At 41.0% G+C, this 25993-nt stretch overlaps 1 protein-coding gene across 3 annotated transcripts in view; it reads left to right on the top strand.

Annotated features, from left to right (window-relative positions):
• The window catches only part of PRKCB (protein kinase C beta), a 345649-nt gene that overhangs the window by 230442 nt on the left and 89214 nt on the right, over positions 1 to 25993 (top strand). For all 3 annotated transcript variants that reach the window (XR_008392698.1, XM_053671475.1, XM_053671474.1), the window contains exons 6-8: positions 17896 to 18052; positions 19249 to 19383; positions 24677 to 24773. Coding sequence is in view for 2 of the 3 variants with exons in the window: in XM_053671475.1 (XP_053527450.1) it covers positions 17896 to 18052; positions 19249 to 19383; positions 24677 to 24773 (389 nt within the window). In the remaining variant the exon portion in view is untranslated. The remainder of the gene's footprint in view (positions 1 to 17895; positions 18053 to 19248; positions 19384 to 24676; positions 24774 to 25993) is intronic.

A 25993-nucleotide genomic window follows, 5' to 3' on the forward strand; every position in this document is an offset into this window, starting at 1 on the left:
ACAAATCAGGTAGTGAAGGAGGGGTAGCCCCTGCTGCCTGTGTTCTTGCTGTTGGCCTGGAGATAGAAGCTTTCAGAACTGACAAGCCAAGAATTTGCCGCCTCTTTCTCTTGGTCATTCCTTGACAGCTTTCCCCTGAGGCATGAATGACTCATGGCTAGCTGTACCAGTGGGGGAAGGGGGCAAGGCCTCAGGGTATAAGTGACAGAATTCAATGGTGTGCAAACAGGACAAATCATCACTTAAAACCTGAACATATTACCAGCCACAAACAAGTGTGCCTCCAGCTAGTGGTTTGAAGTGCAAGAAGGAACATAATGGGGATTGTTCTCAGTGGTACAGCATCCCTGTTGGGCAGGGTCCCTAGAATGTTTACCTGAGTTGAGCTTGGGCTTTTGGGCAGAGGCATAGGGTAGAACTGTCATAAAACCCAACACCCCAGCTGTGCATCCCATTCAGAGGTGGTCATAGGATTTGCATGAGTGTCTGAGTGCAGTTAGGACATTTCCCAGAACACAAAGGCAACATCCTGTACCAGCTGGAAAAATAGCTGTGACCCTCCTAAGATGGCTGTCTCCACTGTCCCTGCTGCTTTCCTGGGATCTTCTGTGGACCTTTCCATAGCCTAGCAACTGAGTTAACAGGGCTAATCATACCAAGGGGCCTCCAAGACCGTGTTTCAATGTTGAGGATGCCATCAATGCTGGTTAGCTGGTACCTGGGTATTTCCATTTGGAAATATATTAAATAGTGAGTGAGTGAGTGAGTGAGTGAGTGTGTGTGTGTGTGTGTGCGCGTGCATGTATAAAGTGGTGAAGAGTTAGGGAATATTGGAGAGTATCCAGTAGGTGTTACAATTGCCTTGACATATGAAGAGTTTGATAAAATTACAATTTAAAAAGTGGGATGACAGTTTCCTTTAGGCTTAAACACATGGCTTTAATCATCTGTCTGTTCATCCACAGACAGATGGGTGGATACCAATCCATCCATACATTCATTCAGCCACCTACCCACCCAGCTACCTATCCTCCCTCCCTCTCTCCCTCTGTCCCACTCCCTCCCTCTTTTCCTTCCATCTATCCATTTAGGATAAATGGATCTAGCAGGGAACCTCTCCCTGTTCTCATGCTTCCATGCCATTGAAACTGTCTGACAGTACATAAGGAGGAATATTCCTCTGTTGGGACTCCTTCTAACAGATGTTTTCTCCCTTCATTGTCCCTGAATGACAGTAGAAGAAACAGAAAGCTTATCTTCAAATGACAGCCCTTTTCTCTGACTGCCTGCAGGACATCCTCCGACTGCCTAGGGGATGTGGCATGAGAATGTGGCTGTCAGGTTTTTAAAAATCCATAGCATTCCATGATTTAGTGATGTGGTCAAAGCAGGGAGCCCATTGAAGAAATGAGAAAATATGTGCTGCTTCTCTAGAGAAGGGAGGTAAGCTGGCTTGCTTGGGGGTGGGGAGACTTTGGTCCCAAGCCTCTGGAAATTAAACCTATCAGTCACAGAGCAGACTGGGAATGCTTTGGCCCTTGCTGCTTGGGCTGTGTGGAGCGCTGATGGACAGCTTTGATTGAATGTCCAAATTAAGCTGCCAAGTAGCAATTCTGCAGCTCCAGGGCCCCATGTTAGTATTTATGTCTCATCTTTAAAAATAATCACATCGTGAAGCAGTGCCCAAAGCCTTAGCAGCAGCCACTGCAGCTGAGAGTTTGAACACCACCCTCTTAGTGTTTCTGCTGCATTCATTCAGCACAAAGCGTGGATAGGGGACAGAGCCACACTGTCATGGTTCCTGTCCTGAAGATGTGGGTGAAGAAGCCATGAGCCTCATCTTTCTTGTTTTCTCTCAACTTGAGGCATGGGAGGGTCTTCAAACAAGAATAAAGCCAGCATGCCGGGCTTACTCACAAACTGTCTGTTCTAGGCATAAGGAGAGACCCCCTAGGGCCAGCCCTGGGAAACAGATATTCACAGGCAGGTTTATGTTTGTTTTCCAAGTTGGTCTGAAGAGCACTCTCTCTTTCTGCATCAAGCCCTGCATACTGTGCCTTGTGGCCTCCTAGGTAGATGGAAACCCAGCAGGTACATTGCCCACACTGTAGAGTAGTACCATGTGTTAGGAGACTTGGCTTATGAGATGTCAAGGGGAGATCAACTTAGACCCTCCCAGTGGAGCTGAGCAGTCTCTCAACTTCCAGGGCTGAGGTTGTACAGAGTCAGTAAATATTTGCAGGACCCGCAGTGACCAGGGAAACCTGTAGAGAATGGACGACACTAAGCTGGGTTTAGTGGATTATAGAATGACCAACTTTCCAGGTTTATGGCTCCAAAGAGAACCCAGTTACACAGCACTGACTTTGCATGGTGTTTACTGTGCCTCACAGACTCAGAACTTGGGAATCGGGTCTTGGGGGCATGCATGTTGTATTCAATCCAGGTTGTTTGGAATAATGTGCACAAGATCCCAATAACCAATGGATCCTTTCTCTCAGATTTAGAGGAATACTTTTTTTTTTCTAATTGAAAAAGTAATTCATGTTCAACTGAGCCTATATATTTAACTTCTCCTTCTTCTAAATTTCCATGGTATGATTAGGAGTTAAAAATGAGCAAAATTTATCAGGGCTGCAAACTGGAAAGAGAATGTCAATCACCTGCTAGGACCATTGAGGACTTTCTTTAGGATACAGATCACACAATACTAGCTAATTTTGTCTCCTCTTTTCCAACATCTAAATGTCTTAATACTTTTCTTTATGTAATTGCACTGGTTGATGCTTCCTAATGATGTTAAATTATAGTGGTAATGGTGGCATTCTTTTCTTTTTAAAATCTTTACCCAAGGATATGTTTATTGATTCTAGAGAGAGAGGAAGAGGGAGAGAGAGACATCAATGTGAAAGAGAAACACTGACCTGATTGGTTGTCTCCTGTACATACCCAGAGTGGGGATCGAACCCATAACCTTTTGGTATACAAGGATGGCAATCCAACTAACTGAGCCACCTGGCCAGGGTGATGGTGGCATTCTTAATTTGATTGTGGTCTTAATGGAACTAGAAATGCCTCTAGTTTTACCAGTAAGCATGATGAAGGCCTTTGATATATTTATTAATCCATGAAAAGCCTCCATCTATTCCTATTTTTCTTTTTTAAAATTATTTTATTGTTGTTCAATTATAGTTGTCTGCATTTATCCCTCCGACCTCCCTACCCCAGCCATCCTTCCTTCCCTCCCTTGCTTCTACCCCTACCCCCTTGGTTTTGTCCATGTGTCTATAATTCTATAATAGTTCCTGAAAACCCTTCCTCCTTACCCCCATTTTCCCCTCTCACCTCCCCTCTGGTTACTGTCAGATTGTTCTTAATTTCAGTGTCTCTGGTTATATTTTGCTAGCTTGTTTGCTTTGTTGATTAGGTTCCACTTAAAGGTGAGATCATATGGTATTTGTCCCTCACCCCTGGCTTATTTCACTCAGCATAATGTTCTCCAGTTCCATCCATGCTGTCACAAAGGTTAGGAGCTCCTTCTTTCTCTCTGCTGCATAGTAGTCCATCATGTAAATGTACCTTAGTTTTTTGATCCATTCATTTACTGATGGGTACTTAGGTTGCTTCCAGCACTTGGCTATTGTAAATTGTGCTGCTATGACCTAAGAGTTAAAAGAATGATTATTAAATTTTGTCACTTGCCTTTTTTTCATTTTAAAGATAATTATATGGCTTTTCTTGATAGTTTTATAGTGAATAATATTAATACATTTCCTAAAACTAAGAAGGGTTTTGTTTAGAGAGGATGTGATCAGACCTATCAGACATTAGTACAAGCAGTTTGGTGAAAAGCTGTATGTAATGTTCTAAAGCTCAGTAAAGAGGACTTAGGTAGAAGTTAAAATCATGAGAGCAGAGCCTTTTGGAAAATATGAAAATTAAAAACAATCCATGGTTCAAAGGGGAAGTCTCAAGGAAATTAGATATTATTTTGAACCAATGAAAGAAAATGAAAATACAAGATCTGTCCAGAAAAAGTCCAGCCACTGTTAATATAATGAGAACAGTTTGAGTGACATCAATGTAACATGGCAGCCAAGGAGAGTAGACTAGAATGCACATGTGTAAATAATGACAATTCCACTGTACTAGGGAGTGGGGGCAGTAGTTGCTGTTAAGTGAGCATGTGTATTGTGTGGCATTCGCATTCAAAATGAGTGCGCGAGTAGAGCAATGAATGTTGTGTTAAGCTTGAACATTCCTCTGTGGAAACTATTTAGGTGATTCAGAAGATTTGAGCATGGGCAACTGGTGATTGGCAGTTTTGTCACGACAACACACCCATTCATGCATCACATCTCATGCAGGATTTTTGCAAAACATCAAATCACTCAGGTTACTCAGCCCCACTACAGCCCAGATTCGGCACTCTGTGTCTTCTGGCTTTTCTCAATCTAAAATCACTTTTGAAAGGGAAGAGATTTCAGACTGTTGATGAAAGTCAGGAAAATATGGGGCAACTGATTATGATTGGGAGAACTATATGAGGTTCAAAGTTGCCAACTTTGAAGGGGACTGAGGCATCACTGTCCCATGTACAATGTTTCTTGTATCTTGTGTCTTCTTCAATGTCTCTATTTTTCATATTGCATGACTGGATACCTTCTGGACAGGCCTCATACAGCACATCAAAATTTGTGGAATCCAGATAAAGAAGTGCTTGAAATGAAGTTTATATTGTGGAATTCTACTAAGTATATAAAGAAGAAATAACACCTCCCTAGCCAGGTTGCTCAGTTGGTGAGAGCATTGTCCTATAACCAAAAGGTTGTGGGTTCAGTTCCTGGTCCACGTGTGTGTGGGAGGCAACCAACTGGTGTTTCTTTCTCACAGTGCTGTTTTTCTCTCTGGAAGCAATGAAGAAATGTCCTCTGGTTAGGATAAAAAATAAATAAATAATAAAAAATAAATAACACTGATGCTTCAAACAACAAAGAGGAAGGAACAATTTCTAAACTTATTTGATGAGGCTAGCATTACCTTCATACCAAAGCCAGATAAAAACTATAGGAGAGAACTATAGACAAATGTTTCTCATGAAAGTAAATGTAAAAATCTGCAACAAAATATTAGCAAATCAAATCCAGAAATATGTGGAAAAAATAATATACTGCACACAAATGAGTTTTTTCCCCTGGGAATGCAAAGCTGGTTCAATAATAAGTCAATCAGTATAATTATATTAGTAACTTAAAGTAAGTGAAAGCACAGGGACATATGAATTGGTGCAGAAAAGGTATTTGACAAAATTTAATATCTATATATGACAAATGTTCTCAGCAGACTAAAAAGAGAACTTCTTTAACCTGATAAAGGATATCTACAAAAAAATTATCCAGAGTGAGAGAAACCAATCTCAAAAGATTTCATACCATATGAGCCAATTTATAGAGCATTCTTGTAAAGATAAAACTATGAGTGGTTGCCAGGGGCTGGGAGTGGGTGGAGTTTGTGACTACAGAGAAGCAATGCAAGTGATTCTTCTGGAGTGATAAAACTTTCTGTACCCTGGCAGGGCGGTGGTTACAGGAATCTACACATGGGTTAAAATTCAAAGGACTATAAACTAAAATAAAAAAATCAATTTTACCACATGCTAACTTGAAAATTAAATAAATGATATAGTCAGAAAATAAACAAAAAACAGGGAGAAGAAAAGAGGGAAGGAGGGAGGGGCAGAGCCAAAGAGATTGAGAGAGATGGGGGCAGGAGGCTAAGGCATAGACTGAGGTGAAAAAGGAGCTGGACAATAGGAAGGCATAAGCAAGAAGGATATATTATGATACTAGAAAGTAATTTAAAACAATAAAATAAATTAAAAGGCATAGAAACAGTCAACGGAGGAATGATTACTGCAGACAATGTAACCAGTTATATGGAAAAAAGCTTAAGGAGTAAGAGCAGGGGAAAGGGAATAAAGAAATGAATACAATCATGAAAAAACTGATAGATGTAGAAGACTAACAGCATTTATCCACAGATGTTCATGGAGAAAAGATCTGGGAAGACCTGGCTGGGTGGCTCAGTTGGTTGGAATATCATCCTGTACACTAAAATATTGTGGATTCAGTCCCCAGTTGGGGCTTTTATGGGAGGCAACCAATCAATGTTTCTCTCTCACATTGATGTTTCTCTCACTCTTTCCCCCATGTTCTCTTTCTAAAATCAATAAACATATTTTCAGGTGAGGATAAAAAAAAAAAGACCAGGGCAAATGGAAAAACACCTATATGCAAAGAAGAGTTCAAGACAAATAATAAACTGTATTAAAAAAAAACCCTTTTAATTATGGAAGGTAAAAATCTAAGACTGAAATGTAGTCATAAACCTCAAGTAACATGGGATCAAAACACACAAAGTAAAAACCAGTAGAAATGAAAGAAATTTATAGAAATACCATAACTAAGGGTTTTAAAATATCCTTTGTTGATCTTTGAATAATAAGATTGCTGAAAATGTGGATATAGATAAGTTAAATAATATCATTAAAGTGAATGCCAACTATCTCTATCTTGAAGCTTGAACCCTTCAACAAAAGAATCACTTTCCTTTCCAGTATCCACAAAACTGGTGATATACCTATTAGCTTGCAAGAAAAACCTCATTAAATCCTTCCCCAATGCCCCAGAAGTTGCTCAGCCCATATTTTCTGATGAAAACATCATAGGAGTAGAACTTTATGACATAAAACATGTAATATGAATGGGATGGAGTAGAATCAGGTGAGAGCTTAAAAATGATGCGCTCCTGAAATTGCTTTTTAGCGAATAGGAGGGGTGGTTAACTAGGGACACCACATAGGTTGACACACAGGGAGAAGGGCCATGCTATGACCCTTCTGATGGCGTCACTGATGGTTGGAGGCCATCAGTGAGTAATGGCATCAAGCTGCTATGTGTGACTCTTTTTTCCAAGTCATGTACAGTATCATGGAGGACCAGAGGTATGCAGAGAGGGTGTTATTGAAAAGACAAGAGGGTAAAGACATTTAAGCCTCTGGCCAGAAGAGATTGGAGGGCTTTTCCATATGGGCCGGGTTAGGAAAGGAGTGATACTACAGCAGTGCACTGATGGACCAGAGGAAGGGAAGGAGTTTGGGTTTGGGGATTTGATGAGGTTAAAAAGTTGCTAAAAAGGGAGCAGGGAAATAAAAGGATAAAAAGATCATTGGGTTATTTAACAAGTGTTGGGGAGGATGTGGAGAAAATGGAATCTTTGTGCATTGTTGGTTAGATTGCAGATTGGTACAGCCACAATAAAAAACAGTATGGAAGTTCCTCAATAAATCAAAAATAGAACTACCATATGACCCAAAAATTTCACTTGCAGGTATTTATCCAAAGAAATCCTAAACACTAATTTGAAAGGATAGATGCATTTCTATGTTAATTTTAGATTTATTCACAATAGGCAAGATATGGGAGCAACTTAAATGTCCATTGAGAGATGAATGGATAAAGAAGATGTACATTTACGCAATGGAATATTACTCAGCTGTAGAAAAAAAGAATAAAATTTTGCAATTTGCAAAAACATGGGTGGACTTAGAGGATATTTTACTAAGTAAAATAAGCCTGACACAGAAAGAGAAGTACCATATGATATCACATGTGTCGAACCTGAAAAAAGGATCAGATGAAATAGAAACAAACTCATAGATACAGAGAACAAATTGATGGTTGCCAGATGGGAGGGGAGTTGGGAGGTTGGATGAAAAAGGTAAAGGGATGAAAAAGTACAAATTGGACTTTTGGCCAAGATGGAGACATAGGTAGATACACTGTGCCTCCTCACACAACCAAAAGAAGGACAAAAACAAATTTAAAAACAAAACACAACCAGAGCTGCCAGAAAATTGAACTGTGTGGAAGTCTAACAACCAGAGAGTTAAAGAAGAAACATTCAGAGACCTGGCTGGCATAGCTCAGTGGAGTGAGCACAGGCCTGCAAACCACACAAGAAGAAACATTCATCCAGATGGGTAGGAGGGGCAGAGACGGGCAGCCAGGGCAGAGAGTACTTATAGCAAGGCAACAGCTGGAGGACTGGGGTGGGCGGCTGCAGCTGGCAGACCAGGTGGTCTCATATTTGCATGAGGATAAACTGGGAGGAACTGGGGAGTGACATAAACAACCCAGGGTTCCAGTGCAGGGCAATAAAACCTCAAAACCTCTGACTGAAAAATCCTGTGGGGTTGAGGCAGTGAGAGAAACTCCCAGCCTCACAGGATAGTTCATTGGAGAGACCCACAGGTTCCTAGAATGTACAAAAAACCACCTACCCTGGAATCAGCACCAGAAGGGCCTAGTTGGCTTCTGGGTAGCAGAGGAAGTGACTAAAAGCTAGCCGAGAACTGAGCAAGCAGCATTGTTCCCTTGAACCCCTCCCCCACATATAGCGTCACAGTGCAGCCATGTGGGTTGCCCTGCCCTGTCAAATACCGAAGGCTCCACCCCTTACAATGTCACAGCTGTGAGGAAACAACAAAAAAATGGCCCAAAGGAAAGAACAGATCAAAGCTCCAGAACAAATGCAACTAAGCCATGAAGAGATAGCTAACCTATCATATGCAGAGTTCAAAACACTGGTAATCAGGATGCTAACAGTATTGGTTGCATATGGTTGCAAGAGGGAGGAAAAAGTGAAGGCTATGCTAAGTAAAGTAAAGGAAAATATCTAGGGAACCAACAGTGATGGGAAGGAAACCAAGACTCAGGTCAATGGTGTGGACCAGAAGGAAGAAAGAAACATTCAACCAGAATGGGATGAAAAAAACAAGAATTCAGAAAAATGAGGAGAGGCTTAGGAACTTCCAGGACATGTTTAAATGTTCCAACATCTGAATTATAGGGGTACCAGAAGGAGATTAGGAAGAGCAAAGAGTTGAAAACTTATTTGAAAAAATAATGAAGGAGAACTTCCCCCATCTGGCAAAGGAAAATAGACTTCCACGAAGTCCAGGAACCCTAGAGAGTCCCAAAGAAATTGGACCCAAGGAAGCACACACCAAAGCACATCATAATTAAATTTCTTAAGATTAAAGATCAGGAGAGAATCTTCAAAGCAGCAAGAGAAAAGGAGACAGTTACCTACAAAGGAGTTCCCATAAGATTACTTGCTGATTTCTCAAATGAAACCTTGCAGGCAAGAAGGGGCTGGAAAGAAGTATTCCAAGTCATGAAAGGCAAGGACCTACATCCAAGATTACCATATCTAGCAAAGCTATCATTTAGAATGGAAGGGCAGATAAAGTGCTCTCCAGATAAGTCAAGTTAAAGAAGTTCATCATCACCAAGCCCTTATTCTATGACATGTTAAAGGGACTTACCTAAGACAATGAAGATGATAAAAAATATGAACAGTAAAATGACAACAAACTCCCATCTATCAACAACCGGACCTAAAAACAAAAGCAAACTAAGCAAACAACTAGAACAGGAACAGAATTACAGAAATGGAGATTTCATGGAGGGATGTCAGAGGGGAAGGGGCAGGGGAGAATGGGGGAAAAGGTACAGGGAATAAGAAGCATAAATTGTAGGCAAAAAACAAACAGGGAGAGGTTAAGAATAGTATAGGAAATGGAGAAGCCAAAGAACTTATATGTATGACCCATGGACATTAACTAAGCAGGATGGGGTGGGGGGGATGTGGGAAGGAGGGGGCCTGCAGGGTGGAGGGGAATAAAGGAGGGGGAAATGGGTCAACTGTAATGGCATAGTAAATAAAATATATTTAAAAAATAAAAAAGAAATACAAGTTGGCAGTTACAAAATAGTCACAGGATGTAAAATACAGCATAGGGAGTATAGCCAATAATATTGCATTAACTATGTATTGTGTCAGGTGGGTATTTGAAATATCAAAGGGATCACTTTATATGATCATCTAACCACTATGCTGTACATCTGAAATGAATATAAAATAATATTGAATGTCAACTGTAATTGAAAAATAAAGGGTTGTTGGGTTGTTCAGAGGAAGTACTATTGCAGGTGATGCTCCAGGTGGCCGGCCTCAAATGGAGGCAGGCAAGAATGAGAAGGGATGATTTATTACATTTGCCTTCAGGTTGTCATTCTACTTATCCCAAATCCATTTGTATGAATATTACACTGGAGGGGCACTCTTTTAGTCCTGAAGTTTATCTTGATAATTATATAATTTGATCTAAAGTCTCTCAAAGGAAAAAGGAAATCCACATTTTTTAAGCCTCTGCCATGTGCTTTACATTCTATTTTATTATTACCTTCTGCAATTAGGGTAACCGTATAATTTATTGTCCACATTATCGGACTTTGAAGAATAAAAGGACAATACATACTGCAGACTGCAGCTGTTGTCCTGAGCAAACTGGCTGCATGGTCATCAAGCAGCTCTTTGAGTTGTATGTGATTTTATCAGCATTTTGGAAACAGGGGAACTGAGGCTCAGAGGTATCTTTTGACTAAGATCAGCCAGTTAGTGAGAGTTGTGACAGAGGCAGAATTCAAACCCAGGCCTCTCTGACTCTAAAGTCTATATGTTGCTAATTCAGTTCCGAATTCATTGGTACCAGCTCTTCACGATCTTCATTTGCTCTTCATTTGCCTGGCTTGACAGGCTGTCTTCTAGACAGATGCTGTGACTTCTCCAGCTGGAAGTCTGTCTCAGCACAGATAATTAGATGCGTGATAACTCTGCCACTGCTAGCAGTGATGGGGAGCCAGCTGTTCTAGGAGCCTTTGGCCTCAATATGCTCTGGATGACTTCGATGCTGCAAGTGGGCTCACTGTGTCATCAGAGACTATCAGATGAGGTCATAGGGGACAGAGGGTTAGTGGGGCTGGGAAGGAGATTCTGTTGGATTCAGTGCTCACAACAGCCACAGCATCAGAGAACCTTGGAGTTAGCAGAAGTAATGAGTAATGAGAAATCAAGGGGACACAGATGGAGGAATAGGTTGTAGAGTGGAGAGCTAAAGAATCTTCCAACTTGAGAAGGCATGGTAGGGCAGTGGGGAGGAATTTGGGGTTAACCAAAGGCTGGTTAAACTGCTAGCCACAAGGAAGTCACTGGACTAGAAGGAGAGGGGCTAAGTAGGGCAGCAAAAATAGATTATGGCTATAAAAATTTTCACCTGTTAATCTTTCTCCCTCCAACCCTGCTTGATCCTGGGGTATTTGCTGATGGTGCCCAACTGATCTCAGTTTAGGTCTGTGTTGTTACTTCTCTCTTTATCTTTTAGTTTTATTTATTTATTTACTTATCTATTTATTTATTTATTTTCAATGGCCTCATTTCTTTCTTTATTTTTTTAAAGATTTTATTTATTTATCTTTAGAGGGGAAGGAGAGAGGGAGAGAAACATCAATGTACGGTTGCCTCTAGTGCATCCCCTGCAAGGAACTGGCCTGCAGGGCACCTGCCTGCAACCCAGACATGTGCCCTGATTGGGAATCGAACCATGATCCTCTGGTTCACAGGCCCGTGCTCAATCCACTGAGCTACACCAGCCAGGGCTATTTTTTAAAAATATTTAATTGTTTATGCTATTACAGTTGTCCCCCTTCATCTCCCTCCACCCAGCCTGGCCTCACTTCCATAATCAGGTCCCTTATGAACCAAATAAACTGAGCAAAAGAGAAGCAGAGGCTTAGAATCATCAAGGGCTCTTGATGTAGACTATGAGTTTTTAAAGCAGCACTCTGTGCACCCAATTATTGCTCTGTAGTCTTTGGGAAGCAGGATGGGGTCCCTGAGGGCTAGAACGATGGATGCTTGGAGGCCATAGGTGCACAACTGAATTTTTAAAAAAATTAATACACAATTAATAAAAGGATACATTCTTTTTGTAATAAGTTCAGAATGTGAGAGATCAAGCTATAAAGTCTCTTTTGCCTACAACTCTCAAACCAGGCTCCTTTACCTCTTCCCCATATGTAACCATTACTTTAAATCAATTTTGGATATATTCTTTTCTATATATTTACATCCATATATGACCTTATAGAAAATTTTTAATTGTAACTTTCTTTTGAAGATTTGGAGGACCTTATTTTTCAAAACTTTTTATTTTGACATAACCTCAAAATTAGAAGAAAGTTGTAGGAATAGTACAAGGAACATCTATATACTCTTTACCTAGTTTACCAGCTGTTTATATTTTGCTTGATCTCATTTATCATTCTCTTCATTAAATATGTTATATATGTGTGTATGTATATATATATATTTAAAATACTGCAGTTTTTAAAAAGATTTTTTATTTATTTATCTTTAGAGGGGAAAGGAAGGAGATAGGGAGAGAAATATCAATGTATGGTTGCCTCCCATGCACCAACCGCCCCCCCCCCCCGGGGGGGGAACTGGCCTGCAACCCAGACATGTGCCCTGACTGGGAATTGAACTGCGATCCTCTGGTTCATAAGCTTGCACTCAATCCACTGAGCTGTTCCAGCCAGGGCTATATGTGTATATATTTTTTCTGAGCAATTTGAGTTAAAATAATGGTTCCCATTTATCCCTAAATACTTCAGTGTGTCTTTCCCAAGAACAAGGATATTCTCTTACATATGCTGCATAGGACAGGTATGCAAATCGGGAAATGTAGCATGCACCCATGCTAACATCTAGTTCAGATCCATATTCATCAACTGAACCACTGATGTCCTCAGGCCTTTTTCTTAAACAAGGAGGCATTTTGTTGTAATCATGTGTCTTCATCTTGCTACTTTCTCCGACATGTTAGTGCATATGGGTAGCCCAAACTTATTAACACGTGCATAGTATTTGACAGTATGCATGAGCTGTGGATACTGTACCCGTCCCCTGTTGATGGGCACTCAGGGCATGTCTTACTTCTTATCATTGCAAACATCCTCAAACATACTTGAATGTTAGTGGGTGTTGCTTTGAGTAACTGTTCTAAGGACACATAGTGAGGACAAATAAAGACTCCTGATATACCTTTAAAAGGAATTAATAAAGAGAAGGTCCTGGTTCACACAATGTAAGATAAAGATATCGAAGCAGCACAGTTATTCAGACTTTTCCCTGTAGTTGAAATTTTGGTGTGTGTGTGTGGCATGGGGGTGCAGATTAGGGAATTTCTTAGTGAAGAACAATTCTTAGCAAAATGGTTAACATTAGAGCTATCTTTTCATGGATTCAGCACTGACTTAGGGTAATTTTGATCATAATGCAGAGACCTTGTTTGCTGTAAAGACTCTTTGATAGAAACAGCCAGACCTCACCTGCTTGCCACTCAGCTTCACAGCTGAGGCAAGCAGTGTTCTCTGGATTAGGATACTTCTCTTGTACCTTTAGTAAACTTCCACCAGCAGCAGGAGGGGGGTGAGGAGAAGGTTGCTATTTCTGCTTTGTGTGAAGCATTTTGTACCATCTGGGCTGGCTGAATTTCAACCAAGATAGTAAAGAAACATTTATCAAGAAAAATCAAAGTCAGTCTTGCCAAGTGTGGTCTAGAGAGATGCTTCCTTGATGCATTTGTGGCTGTCTTGCTGCTGGGAAACAGGACTTTGAAAAGCTTTAGGAGGGACAGGCCTTTGGATCTTAGCCTGTAGCTACTGTCAGCTGTTCACAATACAGCAGTCGTAGTAGCCACAGCTCTTGGAAAGGTGAACATCACCAGTCCCAGAACCAGTTCTACTCCATTCCTTTCCAAGAAATTTTTGGCCCTGGTAGAGGAAAGACCGAAAAAGTACAGAAGTATAAGAAAGGATCCATGGGGTTGGGAGAGACATAGAGTCATGCATCAATTAGGGATGTCTGATTCAGGGGAAGAAGCTGCCCAAGGAGAAGTCATTATAAATTCCGGTCATAGTTGTGAGATTGGCTGAAGCATGCAAGACACTCTTATTGTGCAAAGAACATTGTGGAAGAGCTGTGAAGTCTTAAACTTGCAAGAGAAGCATGTTCTCCCATGACCGTCCTGTGCTATCAGTCTCCAAGATGGGGAACAGTTGTGGCCTTAGCAGAGAAAAGAAAGATGAGCCATTTTTATTTACATGTGTGTTGCCGATCAACCAGACAAGTTTCTGGCACCTAAGAGTGTCTCAGTTGTGTGTTTATGTAGCCTACTGTGTGAAGGATGTGTCATTCTAAGATCCCAGCCTAGACACTGACACAAGGTAGTTTTCTTGGAAGGCTCAAAAAATGAAGTGGTCTTCTAAGGCAGCCATTTTCAACCTTTTTCTTTTCGTGGCACACATAAACTAATTACTAAAATTTTATGCACACCAAAAAAATCATGGCTTTTTGCTGATCTAACAAAAAAAATAGGCATAATTTTGATTCATTCACACTGGACAGCTATTGTTGTGTTGTCTATTGTCACTTTTTTAATTTGATAATCTAAGGGAAAAAGATGTCACTGTCCCTCGCATGTTTTAAAAATTCTTTTTTTAAAAGACTTTATTTATTTTTAGAGAGAGAGGAAGGGAGGGAGAAAAAGGAGAGAAACATTGATGTGAGGGAGAAACATCTATTGGTTGACTCTTGTCCACCCACAACTGGGGACCTGGCACTCAACCCAGGCATGTGCCCTGACCAGGAATTGAACTGGTGACCTCTTGGCTTGAGGGATGATGACCAACCTACTGAGCCACATCACTCAGGTCCATGTTTTAAAAATTTGCAGCACATCAGTGTGCCTGCCCCAGCACACTGGTTGAAAATTGTGTTTTGGGGCGGGGGGAATGCATGGACATCCTAGGCAATTGTATCATGTAGAAAAGCTTTACTTAAAATGTGCTCTACAAGCATCACCTGGGAACTTGTTAGAAAAGCAGATAAACAGGTCTCGCTCTGAATTACTGAACCAGAATCTGGGTGGGAGTGAGTCCCAGGAGTCTATCTCACAGCCCTGTGGGTGACTCTCCTGCATGCTAGGGTTTGAAAAGGCATTCCTGGAAGGGTTCAAGTGCAAAGGTCAGATGCATTATTCTCAAGAAGAGAGATCACAAGAGGTTCTGTTTGATATCAGTCCATTCGGAAATAGTTAAATCTTCATTATACAAATTGACAAGTGTAGTAAAAGAGGACAGTAAGTAATAATAATATTGTGCAAATAATATTGCATTTATTGACTATTCCCTAGATCTCAGGTTCTGTGCCAAACATATATATTCTTGTTTTTTTTCATATTTTTTTAATTTAATTATTTTTTAAGTACAGTTTTCTGTCTTTTACTCCCATCCCAGATGTGCTCCCCACCTCCCTCCCTTTTCCACCCCTGTTAGTTTTTGTCCATGTGTCCTTTATACTTGTTCTTGTGAATCCTTCCCCTTTTCCCCCGAAATTCCCTCCCCTCTCCCCTCTGGTCCCTATATATTCTTTATCTGGCTGTATTCTTATAACAATCCAATCAATGAGTTATAAATTATCTCCATTTAATCAGTAAACCAAGGTGAAAAAATATGAAGTAATGGTAGACAAGATGCATACAGACTGCAGCATCTTGTATCCCTGCATCCAGAACACTGTACAGTCTAGCTACTGTGTCATTAGAAATCAACTACACTTTGACTAAGTTGGTTTTATATCTTCCTTGGGGACAGGACCAACATCTTATGTTGTCCTCTGTGTGCCTAGTGCCTATCAAAGCGTCTAACACATAGTAGAGACCTCTGCTTATTGAACTTAACTGAATCAAAGGAAACATGCTTGCTTCTGGTACAAGAATGAGATGCAACCTGCAAGTGGAAATGGAGCATGAATTCTACCTGTGGATAAATGGAAGAAAGTGACATTATGCTAGAGTGCAGAGAAATGTCAGTGCAGAGTGACTTACAGCTTCCATCCCCAGGTCCTTTGTCACTCATTGGCAGCCACCCAGCCCTGTCTCACCTCATTTATTTAATCCCAACCACTTACTAGCAATATAATCATAGGCATGTCAGGTGGGTTTTTTTCCCCTCTAGCCACGGACAACTGTTTGAATGTAGGAAAATGAAAGGGAAGATATTTGAATTTAACTAGGGTTAGGGTTTTGTCAGATAAAGAAAATGGAAAGAAAGATGAACAAGGGAGTGGAGGGTGTTTTCAAGGGAGTGATTATAATGCACCCTAAAATCTAATCTGGGCCGAATGGAGTAGAGGCAGGAAGGAATGGGAAATAGAGGAAATTTATGGGGATCAGTAGACTGATTGGTGGTAAAAGACGTATTGCTGTGGGGTACTAAATTTAATTAACTGGGAAAATGGGAAGTGGTGTAAGATCTTGGGGTACATAAAATTGAATTGAGAAAGTGGTGTCATTTTGGTATTAATAAGCTCCAGGTAGGAGGTGACTGATGAGGTAGAAGCAAAGGATGCAGGAAGGAAGGGGGTGCTTTACTCCCTACTATGCAATATTCTGTTTCTGTTGTTTTATCACACTTGTGGAACAGTTAGAAACAGTGTTCCATAATGGCGGTGGTCATGGGTATCTGTCTTATCCCTGAGTTTAATAAGATTGCATTTATCATTAACTGTGGTGCTATTTCAGATAGCCTTTATCCTGTGAATGAAATTAGCTATTTCTAACTAATTGCAATGATCTTGAGGTTTTCCCCTTTGACTTATAAATGTGATGACTATTTTAATCGTAGACATACTAAGGTTGAACCATGTTCGGATTCCTGCTAGGTGTCTTATATATTAGTCTTCTGGCAGACAGTTTGATTCAGTTTTTCTATCATAAGTGTGATGGTTGGCACAGTATCCTTAGGATCTGTACAACTTCCATTTTTTCATCTCCTTCCCCTGGTTACTTATGTTACTAGTTTTTGAATTAACTCTTAATTAACTTCTTCCTGTTTCTCCAGCCTGATGTCTTATTCTACCTTACTATGGCCAGCATCTACACTGCCAGCCCTCTACTTCATTTCCTTCTCTAAGCTGGTCTTCTGGCTTTTAAACAGTAGTCTTGATTGAAGGTAGAACCAATATTTTTCCAGCCTTCTTTCTCTCTATGGGCTGTTTGGACACTGGGTGTGGGTGCTGCCTGGATGATGGGTATACCTTGGTTTAGTGGACAACTCTTTCTTTCTCTTAGCTTTTTCTTTTTGAATTGAAGTAAAATTCACATCATATAAAATTAACCATTTATAAGAATTTATAGTTCAGTAGCATTTAGTACATTCACAGTGTTGTGCACATAATCATCCTCTCTGTCTAGATCTGAGAAATTTTTGTCACCTGTAAAGGAAACCACATACCTATTAAGTAGTTACTCTCCATCCTCTCCCTGTCCCCAGCCTCTGGCAACCGCTAGTCTGCTTTCTGTTTATGAGATTTACTCATTCTGCATGTTTCATATCAGTGGAATTATATAATATGTGTGACCTTTTGTGTCAGGCTACACAGATGTTCACAGAAGCATTATTCACAATAGCCAAAAAGTGGAAACAACTCTAATGTTAATCAGCTGATGAATGGGTAAACAAAATTTGTTGTGTCCATATAATGGAATGTTATTCAGGGAAGTACTGACACATGCTACAATGTGGATGAATCTTTATAACAATATGGTAAATGAAAGAAGCTAATCTTCCTTGTAGCCTTTGTGGAAAACAAGCTTAGAGGACTTACAGTTCATCTTGGGAGTGGAGTAGGAAGAGCATTAAGAAAGTCAGAAATAAACTTTAAACCAATTTAAATCAATTTTAAACCATATCTTACCAGTTTCTCCTACTTTGGATGCTTTTTAGCAGTTGATGTTAATAAATGCAAATTCTCATTAAGTAAGTGTGATGCCTTCAGGAACACTTCTATAGGCTCTGTAACCATTGTTGGTTGGTGCTGAAACATTTGGGACACTATTGATGCTGAAACTGCTTTTTCTTTTTTCAGTAAGAGATGCTAAAAACCTTGTACCTATGGACCCCAATGGCTTGTCAGATCCCTACGTGAAACTGAAACTCATTCCTGACCCCAAAAGTGAGAGCAAACAGAAGACCAAAACAATCAAGTGCTCCCTCAACCCCGAGTGGAACGAGACATTCAGATTGTAAGTTGAAATCATTGCAGCCTAGCATGAGTGGTGGACCACCTGAGATCTGGGAGCTCCTCTCCCAGCCTCTGTTTCCTTCCCTCCCTCCCTCCCTTGCTCCCTTCCTCCTTTCCTCCCCCACTCTTTCCTTCCTTCTCCCCCCACTTCCATCTGCATTTTTGTATTGCAAGCCAAATAAACATTGGAACCTATTTTTTTAAATAGAGTTGAGAATGTCTGTGGTGTGGGGAGTGGGTGGCGTAGAAAATAGTATGATGTGTTGCTAGGTGAAGGCAAGTTGTGGGAAGCTCAGGGTCTCTGCAAACTCATAGGGTGTAGTGATCACTTCTCTAGGCTGAGTTTGTGGAAAGTGCTGGGCCTGCAGCCTGATGTCTTATTTCAGGACTCCGCATGGAGGACTCCTGTCAGCTTCCATGCAGAGTCTTCCTGGCTGGTGCTCCAAAAACCTAGGGGTCTCTTTTTGATATAGCCGGGCCAACAAGTGTTAGTGCTATCGGCTGATGTTTATTGACCATATACTATGTGTAACAAGTGCTGTATTAAGTGATCTAGCTCCATTGGTCACATTACCTCATTTTACCAATGGGGCTTAGAGAACATGCCCAAAGTCCCACAGCAAATACAGGGTGGAGTGAGAGTCAGCTTTGGACAGTCTGACTTGGGAGGCCACAGGCCAAAAGCATGATTCCTTGAGGGTAGCCTCATCCCCTCTTTCCTCTCTTAAGGAAAACCTGGGAGCCCATTTCAGGCAGAACCAAGAAGATGCCTCAGAACATACAATTTCTCTGAGACCAGCACCAGTGAGACTCTTTCCTTCATCTATTTCCCTAGCCTCACCCAACCTGTGTGTGTGAACACAGTCACATAATTGACATCCATATTTCTTATAGTGAGTGTCTACAAGATTTCCAGAATGCCACAAGCCTTATTAAGACATAAGGAATGCAACAGAAGTAGCTAGAACTGCCCCTCTCAGAGCTGACCTGGGCCCTCTACCTGTTTAAGCCACAGGCTATCAAACAGAAAAAGCTCTTCTTCCCTGGGGAGCTCATCTGGGATGGAAACAGAATATGTTTCTTGCAACAGCTTGTAATCTTTAAAAATTCCTGCCTTGGGGTCTTGTCCTCTTGTACATTTCATCTGATTGAGAAATCACTGTCACCCCTGACATCTCCCTTTGTTCCTCCCCACAGCCAGCTGAAAGAATCGGACAAAGACCGGAGGCTGTCTGTGGAGATTTGGGATTGGGATCTGACCAGCCGGAACGACTTCATGGGATCTCTGTCCTTTGGGATTTCTGAACTGCAGAAAGCTGGTGTTGATGGCTGGTAAGGAAGATTTCCCTTTGCAAGCTGCAATACAGACAGCTGGGTTCATCCAACCTGGGATCGAGGCTGTCTTTCTTTTCCTCCTAAAAATGCAATACTGAAGCAGAGTCACAAAGTGATGGCAGATAGATTGTATTGGCTTCACAGATATGTTTTATTTGGTCATCGTACTGAAAAGAAAAAAAATAATTAACAATATTTTTAAAAATCAGGCGATTTCCCATAAAAACTGAACTTCTGTCTTGAAAAGCTAGAAAAATCTGAGCACACAATCAAATGAGAACAGTTGAAGAGTTAATGCCCCCTTGGACAGGGTTTTATATTTGCCACTGCCAGATTTTGACTCTCTTGAGGAAGATTCTCTGTCATTGGGACTGCTCCCATGCTTGGCTGCTAAGTGCTGGGGCTGGCTGGCAGGGTCAGCACACTCTCTCTCCTTTATTCTGGAGCTTTTGCCAAAAAGTTTTTGCTTAATATTCCCAACAAAGAGGCTGGGTAAGCCTCCTTGGCAACCATTTGTTTTCCAGTAGTCTGAGTAAAGGAGTCATAATAGACAGCCCATCCTGAAGCTGTTGGTTTGACAGAGTGAGGATTGGTGGCTGCCCTCTCTGATCTGTTTAGGAGAAATTCTCTCATTTCTGAATGCTCTCGTTGAGGGCCTTTTCAGTTACAAGTGAAAATCAAAATCAAACTGGTTTAGCAAGAAAGAACAGATCATTGAGACCTCACATTGTTCACTTTCCAAATGCTCTATCTTTCCTCTGTATTTATCAGGGGCTTTTACTCAAATATGTACTGAATGTCTACTCCATTCTTGCCACTAGAGGTGTGTCAAGTATGAGACAGACATGCTCTCATCAAGCTGAGCTTCTAGAGGGGGAAGATAAACCTTGAAGGGGAAATTATACAGAAAACTAATCAATGACATCATCAGACACGTGAAGAGGACAGAAGCCCAGAGTACTACTACTACTACTACTACTACTACTACTAAAGTATCTTAAAGCACAATTAAAAAATGGTTAAAAATACAACTCTTGTAAGATAAGAATTTGTCAAAGTTTTCCTTAGCTCCCAAGTGAGGAAACCAGGAAGAGGAGTGGCTGGTTCCAAAGGTTTGTATGTCAGTAGACAATGGAATGCTGAAATAACCATGTGAAGTTGGAGATAAAACCAGCCACTAAACAGAGCAAAGACATCAGAGCCTTGGAGGTTATTTGATCTGGGGGACTAGAGCAACAAAGTCTCACCCCTGTCTTCTAACCATCAACATCCAGCTTTGCAGAGTTAGGAGACCATCTGTGCCCTACTGGGTTGTGAACAAGTAATAGTACTGTGAGGAAGGTGAGAACTAATTAGGAGATGCTCTAACATGGTATTAAAGGGTCACACCATCATCTTTTTGCCTCAAGTTTTGGATAATTTTTTTAGCACATGAATTATTAACTTTGCATGCTCCCCCATCACCACTCACAGATTTTGTGTTCCTCTTTAAGTTGGGCATAAAGAAGTTAAGAGGAAGAATGCACCATCTCTGCAGAATATAAGTAATACAGGAGAGAATGTAATAATAATCATTATAATAGCAATAGCTACCACTTATTGACTCTTATAGAGGGCTGGCACTAGGCTGATAACTTTCCCAATGCTGTTTTTCTGTCTATGGCCATACCACTCTGAACGCACCCAATCTCATCCAATGCTGTTTTTCTCTGCAGAAGCCTTTCTGAAGTTCTTGATCTCAGGAGATATGGACTCCCTTCATGGCAGGCACATGAGTCCTTGGGTCAAATGGTGTCTGGGTCCAAATATTGCCTCTACCTTTGCCTCCTAGGATCCCCTCAGAGAAGTTGGTTAGGCCCGTTGAGTCTTGATTTTTCTCATCTTTAATTGGAATAAAAGCCTGTTTTTCATAAGATCATTGTGAGGCTAGGATGCAATGATGTATATAAAATGAGAAGTACAGTGCCTGGCACTTTAGTAAGTGCTCCATAAAAGATACCATCATCACTGATATTAATATTATTATTATAAATATTATGGCTTCAGTTGTTTTCTCACTACCAAGAAAGATGTTTCTACCTAGTCAACAAGATGAAAGTGAGGAAGGAAAAGGCACATTCCATAGATACTCAAGTCAATGGGTGGGGGGAATATCACAAAACTCCTCACTCCCAAAAGAGTCTTTCTAACCAGAATTTACAGTTTTCATCACAATTTTTTTCTCCATTCACAAATCATCCTGTCAACTTCTAAAAATAGGGAATCAGTATTTCAAAGCAGAGATGATAATCTGAGCCTCCACATTTAAGATTCAATTCTGCCCTTTCAAACCTCCCTGGAATTACAAAAAATATATATGAAAATAAGAGAACATTTGTATCTCTGCTAGAAATCAGGAAAGGTGCTTTCCATACAGCATAGACCTGTGAAAATTTTCCCAAATTAAAGTCATTGTAAGAGGACATGGAGCAGTGTTTGACAAACTTTATTCACCTTTGTGGATTTTGCTAAATCTGGCTATTATGGACTAATGCTTTCATTACATTGTCTCTTTTTTAAATAATAAATTCACTTTGAAAGGATACTTGATAGCTCTTGTAAAGAAGGCCAACATCACTTATTTCAAGAAGAAAGTAACTATAAAAATATTAACATATACAACTCAGTGCTACCCAAGTCCAAGTTGATGGTGTAACTTACAAAACCTTCCTTGTTAGAACAGTGTCAGCAAGCAGGCTGGAGTGGGACTCATCCCTTCCTCCAGTGTGTACACGCTATAAAACACTGTCTTGGTTATCAGATCAGCCATCCCAGTATCACAATTCACGTCACGCTTATTTTGCTTAAAAATGGCCCTAAAGCACCCGGGTAGTGAAGCTGGCAATTTGGATATGCCACAGAGAAGCTGTAAGGTGCTTCCTTTAAGTGAAAAGGTATGTGTGTAGGAAAAAACATAGCATACCCAGGGTTTGGTCCTATCTGGGGTTTTGGGTTTCCACTGGGGGTCTGTCTATGAACAGGAGGGGCTACTGTAAAAGCACGTTGGAAAGGAAATTACAAATAGAACTGCACACTTTGGTTAAGCAACCAAAGTTAGAATATAACTTCAAAACTTGGAGGAAATATTTATTTCCTCAATGTTTGCTCATTATTTTTAAAGAGCAAAGGAAGTTAAGAGAGGAAAAATAAATTAGCAAAATATTCCACTGAAATTCAAAGAAAACCACAAAACAAACCTACAGGAAATGAGAAAAAAGAAACAAAATTATATACAAATCTGATAGCCAATTCTTTACAGGAAAAGTACCAAAAACAACAATAAACAGAGAAACCTCTGGAAAACAAGGGGAAAGAAAGGAGACATCATAAATAAAATTAGAAACAAGAGAATTTGACAACAGACACAGAGCTAGTGGCAAAGCAGCAGATGAGGGGCCTGAGGCAGATGCTCCACATCTGGGAGCTTTCACAGATGCTTTTGCTGCCTTGGCCACATGGCCTCACATCACAGCACACAGAATAGCTGGGAGGGCTTATCCAGGTGGGGAAACTGAGTCTTGGACAGGACATGTGACTTACCGTGGGTCACACAGTGTTAAAAAAATTTCCTGGGACAAAACAAGAATCCTAATTTCTAGAATTTGATACATTTAGAGTTAGGACAGCATCATTTTGGCCCTAAATCTGAAGAGTACTTTTATCTACAAAATCTAAAGAGAGCTTTTATTTTGCAAAACTTCCCTCCCAACTCTAATTTCATCATCCTTACAACTATCCTAGAAGGTGGATTTCGGGGGAGGGTGTGCTGTAATCCTTGGTGATCCTTGGTGGATGGAATCACATCTGCAAATATGGCCATAGTATGGAGAGGTGATGTGATTCACCGAAGGTCACAAAGCACCCATCCATGTAGGAGAGCCAAGGTCAAAATGTCCTCGTCTGCCCCCCAGGCCTCTGCCATATTATCTGGAAGCAGAATGGGATGTCTGTGTATAGGCTCTGACATTGCAAGGACCTAGACCCAAACTCTAGCTCTGTTACTTATGAGCTTGTACAGCCCTCACACATTGCTTGACTATTCTGATCCCAGGAACAGTACTCCATTCAAAACTGTTGAGAAAATTAAAGGATGACATAAGTGTGAATGCAGTAATATTTGGGACTTACTCCTGATGAGCTGTCCCCTATCATTAAACCACTTTGTCCTCCCTGCACTCTGTTGTTGGCTTCAAGGGAGTAGAACGCCAGGCATTCAGCCAGGAAGAGGGATGTGGCATCTGTGGAGATAGCCCTGCCCCTTGGGGCTTGGAGAACCATGGGCAGGAGGAGGGAGAGAACAGGGTGAAAGCAGAGGGGCTTCGCCTCCCTCCTCATGGGGCCCTGGGCAGAGACCTATGTAGAGGTCAGAGTGTCAGCAATAGCAGCTGCAGGTTGGAAAGAGGAAGGACTCCGAGACCATGCTCCTGGCTCTCTGTCATGACAGGTCATGGAAATGCCGAGTGGGTGGGGCTGGCAGTGGCCTGGGGGTGGGACAAAGAGGACATGGTATGGATGAACCTCCCAACCAGAGGCCATAGGCCAGGGACAGGACTCCAGCCTAAATCCAAAATGATGCCACAACTCTAGTTGGGACCAGGCAAGATGGGCCACTGCAGCAGTGAAAGCCAGAAGGCACCACACGCAGTGCCAGTCCCCTGGTGCTTGGCCAACAAGATGTCATGAAACTGTACAAGGTCCATTACAAAATATAAAGAAGCTATGTTTTTTTCCACACATCCGATTAGTGCTGTATCAGTGTGACTCCTGAAAAGAAAAACAGCATTGTGGAGTTACGTTCACAGTCATCCAGATGCCTTAGTGCCAGGACAGCACGCTGGCAATATGCATGAAATAAAATATAGTCACAATGCTGGGGAGTGTGGTAGGAACACATAGGCAGCAGAGGTCTTCATAGAGTTCCTTCAGAATAAAGGAACACTTAATGGGCAAAAAAAAACAGGTGAAAATATGCAGTGCTGAGTGATACAACTAAGACAGTAGTGTTGTGTGTATGTAGGGAGAGAGCTGCATCCCATAAACACAGAATATACATTTTTCTGATGTCCATGGAATAGTTACAAAAATAAAAATATATAGCATACTGGCTACACACACACACACACCCAGAAGAAAAAAACCTTTCACATGTTATTTAAAATAGAGCTTTTCCTAGGCTTTTTCTTTTGTTCTGCCAACAAAATACTGTCAAGCAGAGTAATGGAATTGCTCCTGGCCCCTTGTCTCTCTTTAGGTTTAAGCTGCTGAGCCAGGAGGAGGGCGAGTATTTTAACGTGCCTGTGCCACCAGAAGGAAGCGAGGGCAATGAGGAACTGCGGCAGAAATTTGAGGTGAGATGTCTTTCTTTCTTTCTGCATCTACGGGAACTGGTTGAGTCTGTCTCTGTGCTGTTTTTCTGCCACAGAAATATATGGTGTGGTTTATTCCAAGGCCTTTCATGACTCTGTGCCTTTGCAATGTTCTGTCTCTCAGAAAACTCCTATTTATCCTCCAAGACTTCAGTTAAGTGTTCCTTGCCCTGTGTTCCCGCCTCTCTGTCTTCATTCAGATTTGGACTTTTTCTTGAAAGTGCTCACTCTGCCCAGGTCATTTTGGTGGTGGCTTGGACTGGGGTGGTAGTGATAGTAAATAAAAGTGGACAGAATAGTGATGTATTTTGGAGGCTGAGTCAACTAATTTTGCTGAGGGATAGAATTTGGATTTGGATATGTTGGCAGAATGGTGCCATACTGTTGAAAAATGGAATTCACAGTGCTGGTGACTTTATGAAATACCTGTGAGTGTATCTTTCAAAGAATAAGAGCCCTGACCTAGGCTATGACCTTTGACTCTAGTGCTGGCTCTGCTTTTGCCTCAGATAAACTCCTTCCCTTCTGTAGGGCCAAATAAACCCCACTTCCATCTTTTTGAGAGTTAACTGGTATGTAGGACACATCCTACTTTTACAAAGCAAATGTTTTGTGAAGATGGATTTTAGTTCTTTCATTATTTGTGTACTGAGTGATTTTAAAGTTGTTTCATGAGGGGAAACATGACTTTGTTCATGTAAACTTGATATACTGAGTCTGATGGGAAAATTACCAATTCTAGATAAGTAGTGATGGCCTACTGACTCTGAAAAAATGTACTCAATACCTAAAAGCAAAATAGATTACCATCATTGTTATTCATCAAATAATCGCACAAGCAAATATAAAAAATATAACCAGGTAAAGTTCTGCGGAAGTGAGGTCCATGGTACTTTGAGAACATAAGAGGGAAGTGTAACTTTGACAGCACAGGGATGATGTTATTGAGAAAACAACAGTGGAAGTTAACCTAGTCAGGAGGGGTAAAAAGCATTCCATTCGAAGAAGACAGCATGTGCAAATGCCCTGTGGTGGGGAGATATAGTAGCTATGTGAGCCTGACAGAAGGACAGTGTAGGGAGAGCCAAAGGTGAGTTGAAGTAAGGCTGGGGAGAGAGGAGGAGGTCCAAGTAGAAGGGCTGTGCTAGCCTTGGCAAGGATTTTGCCATTTATTTCAAGAGCCATGTTAGTTTCCCCCTGAA

This window comes from Artibeus jamaicensis, unplaced genomic scaffold (genome assembly GCF_021234435.1).
Source record: "Artibeus jamaicensis isolate MK-2021 breed Jamaican fruit bat unplaced genomic scaffold, CSHL_Jam_final contig_700, whole genome shotgun sequence".
NCBI lineage: Eukaryota > Metazoa > Chordata > Mammalia > Chiroptera > Phyllostomidae > Artibeus > Artibeus jamaicensis.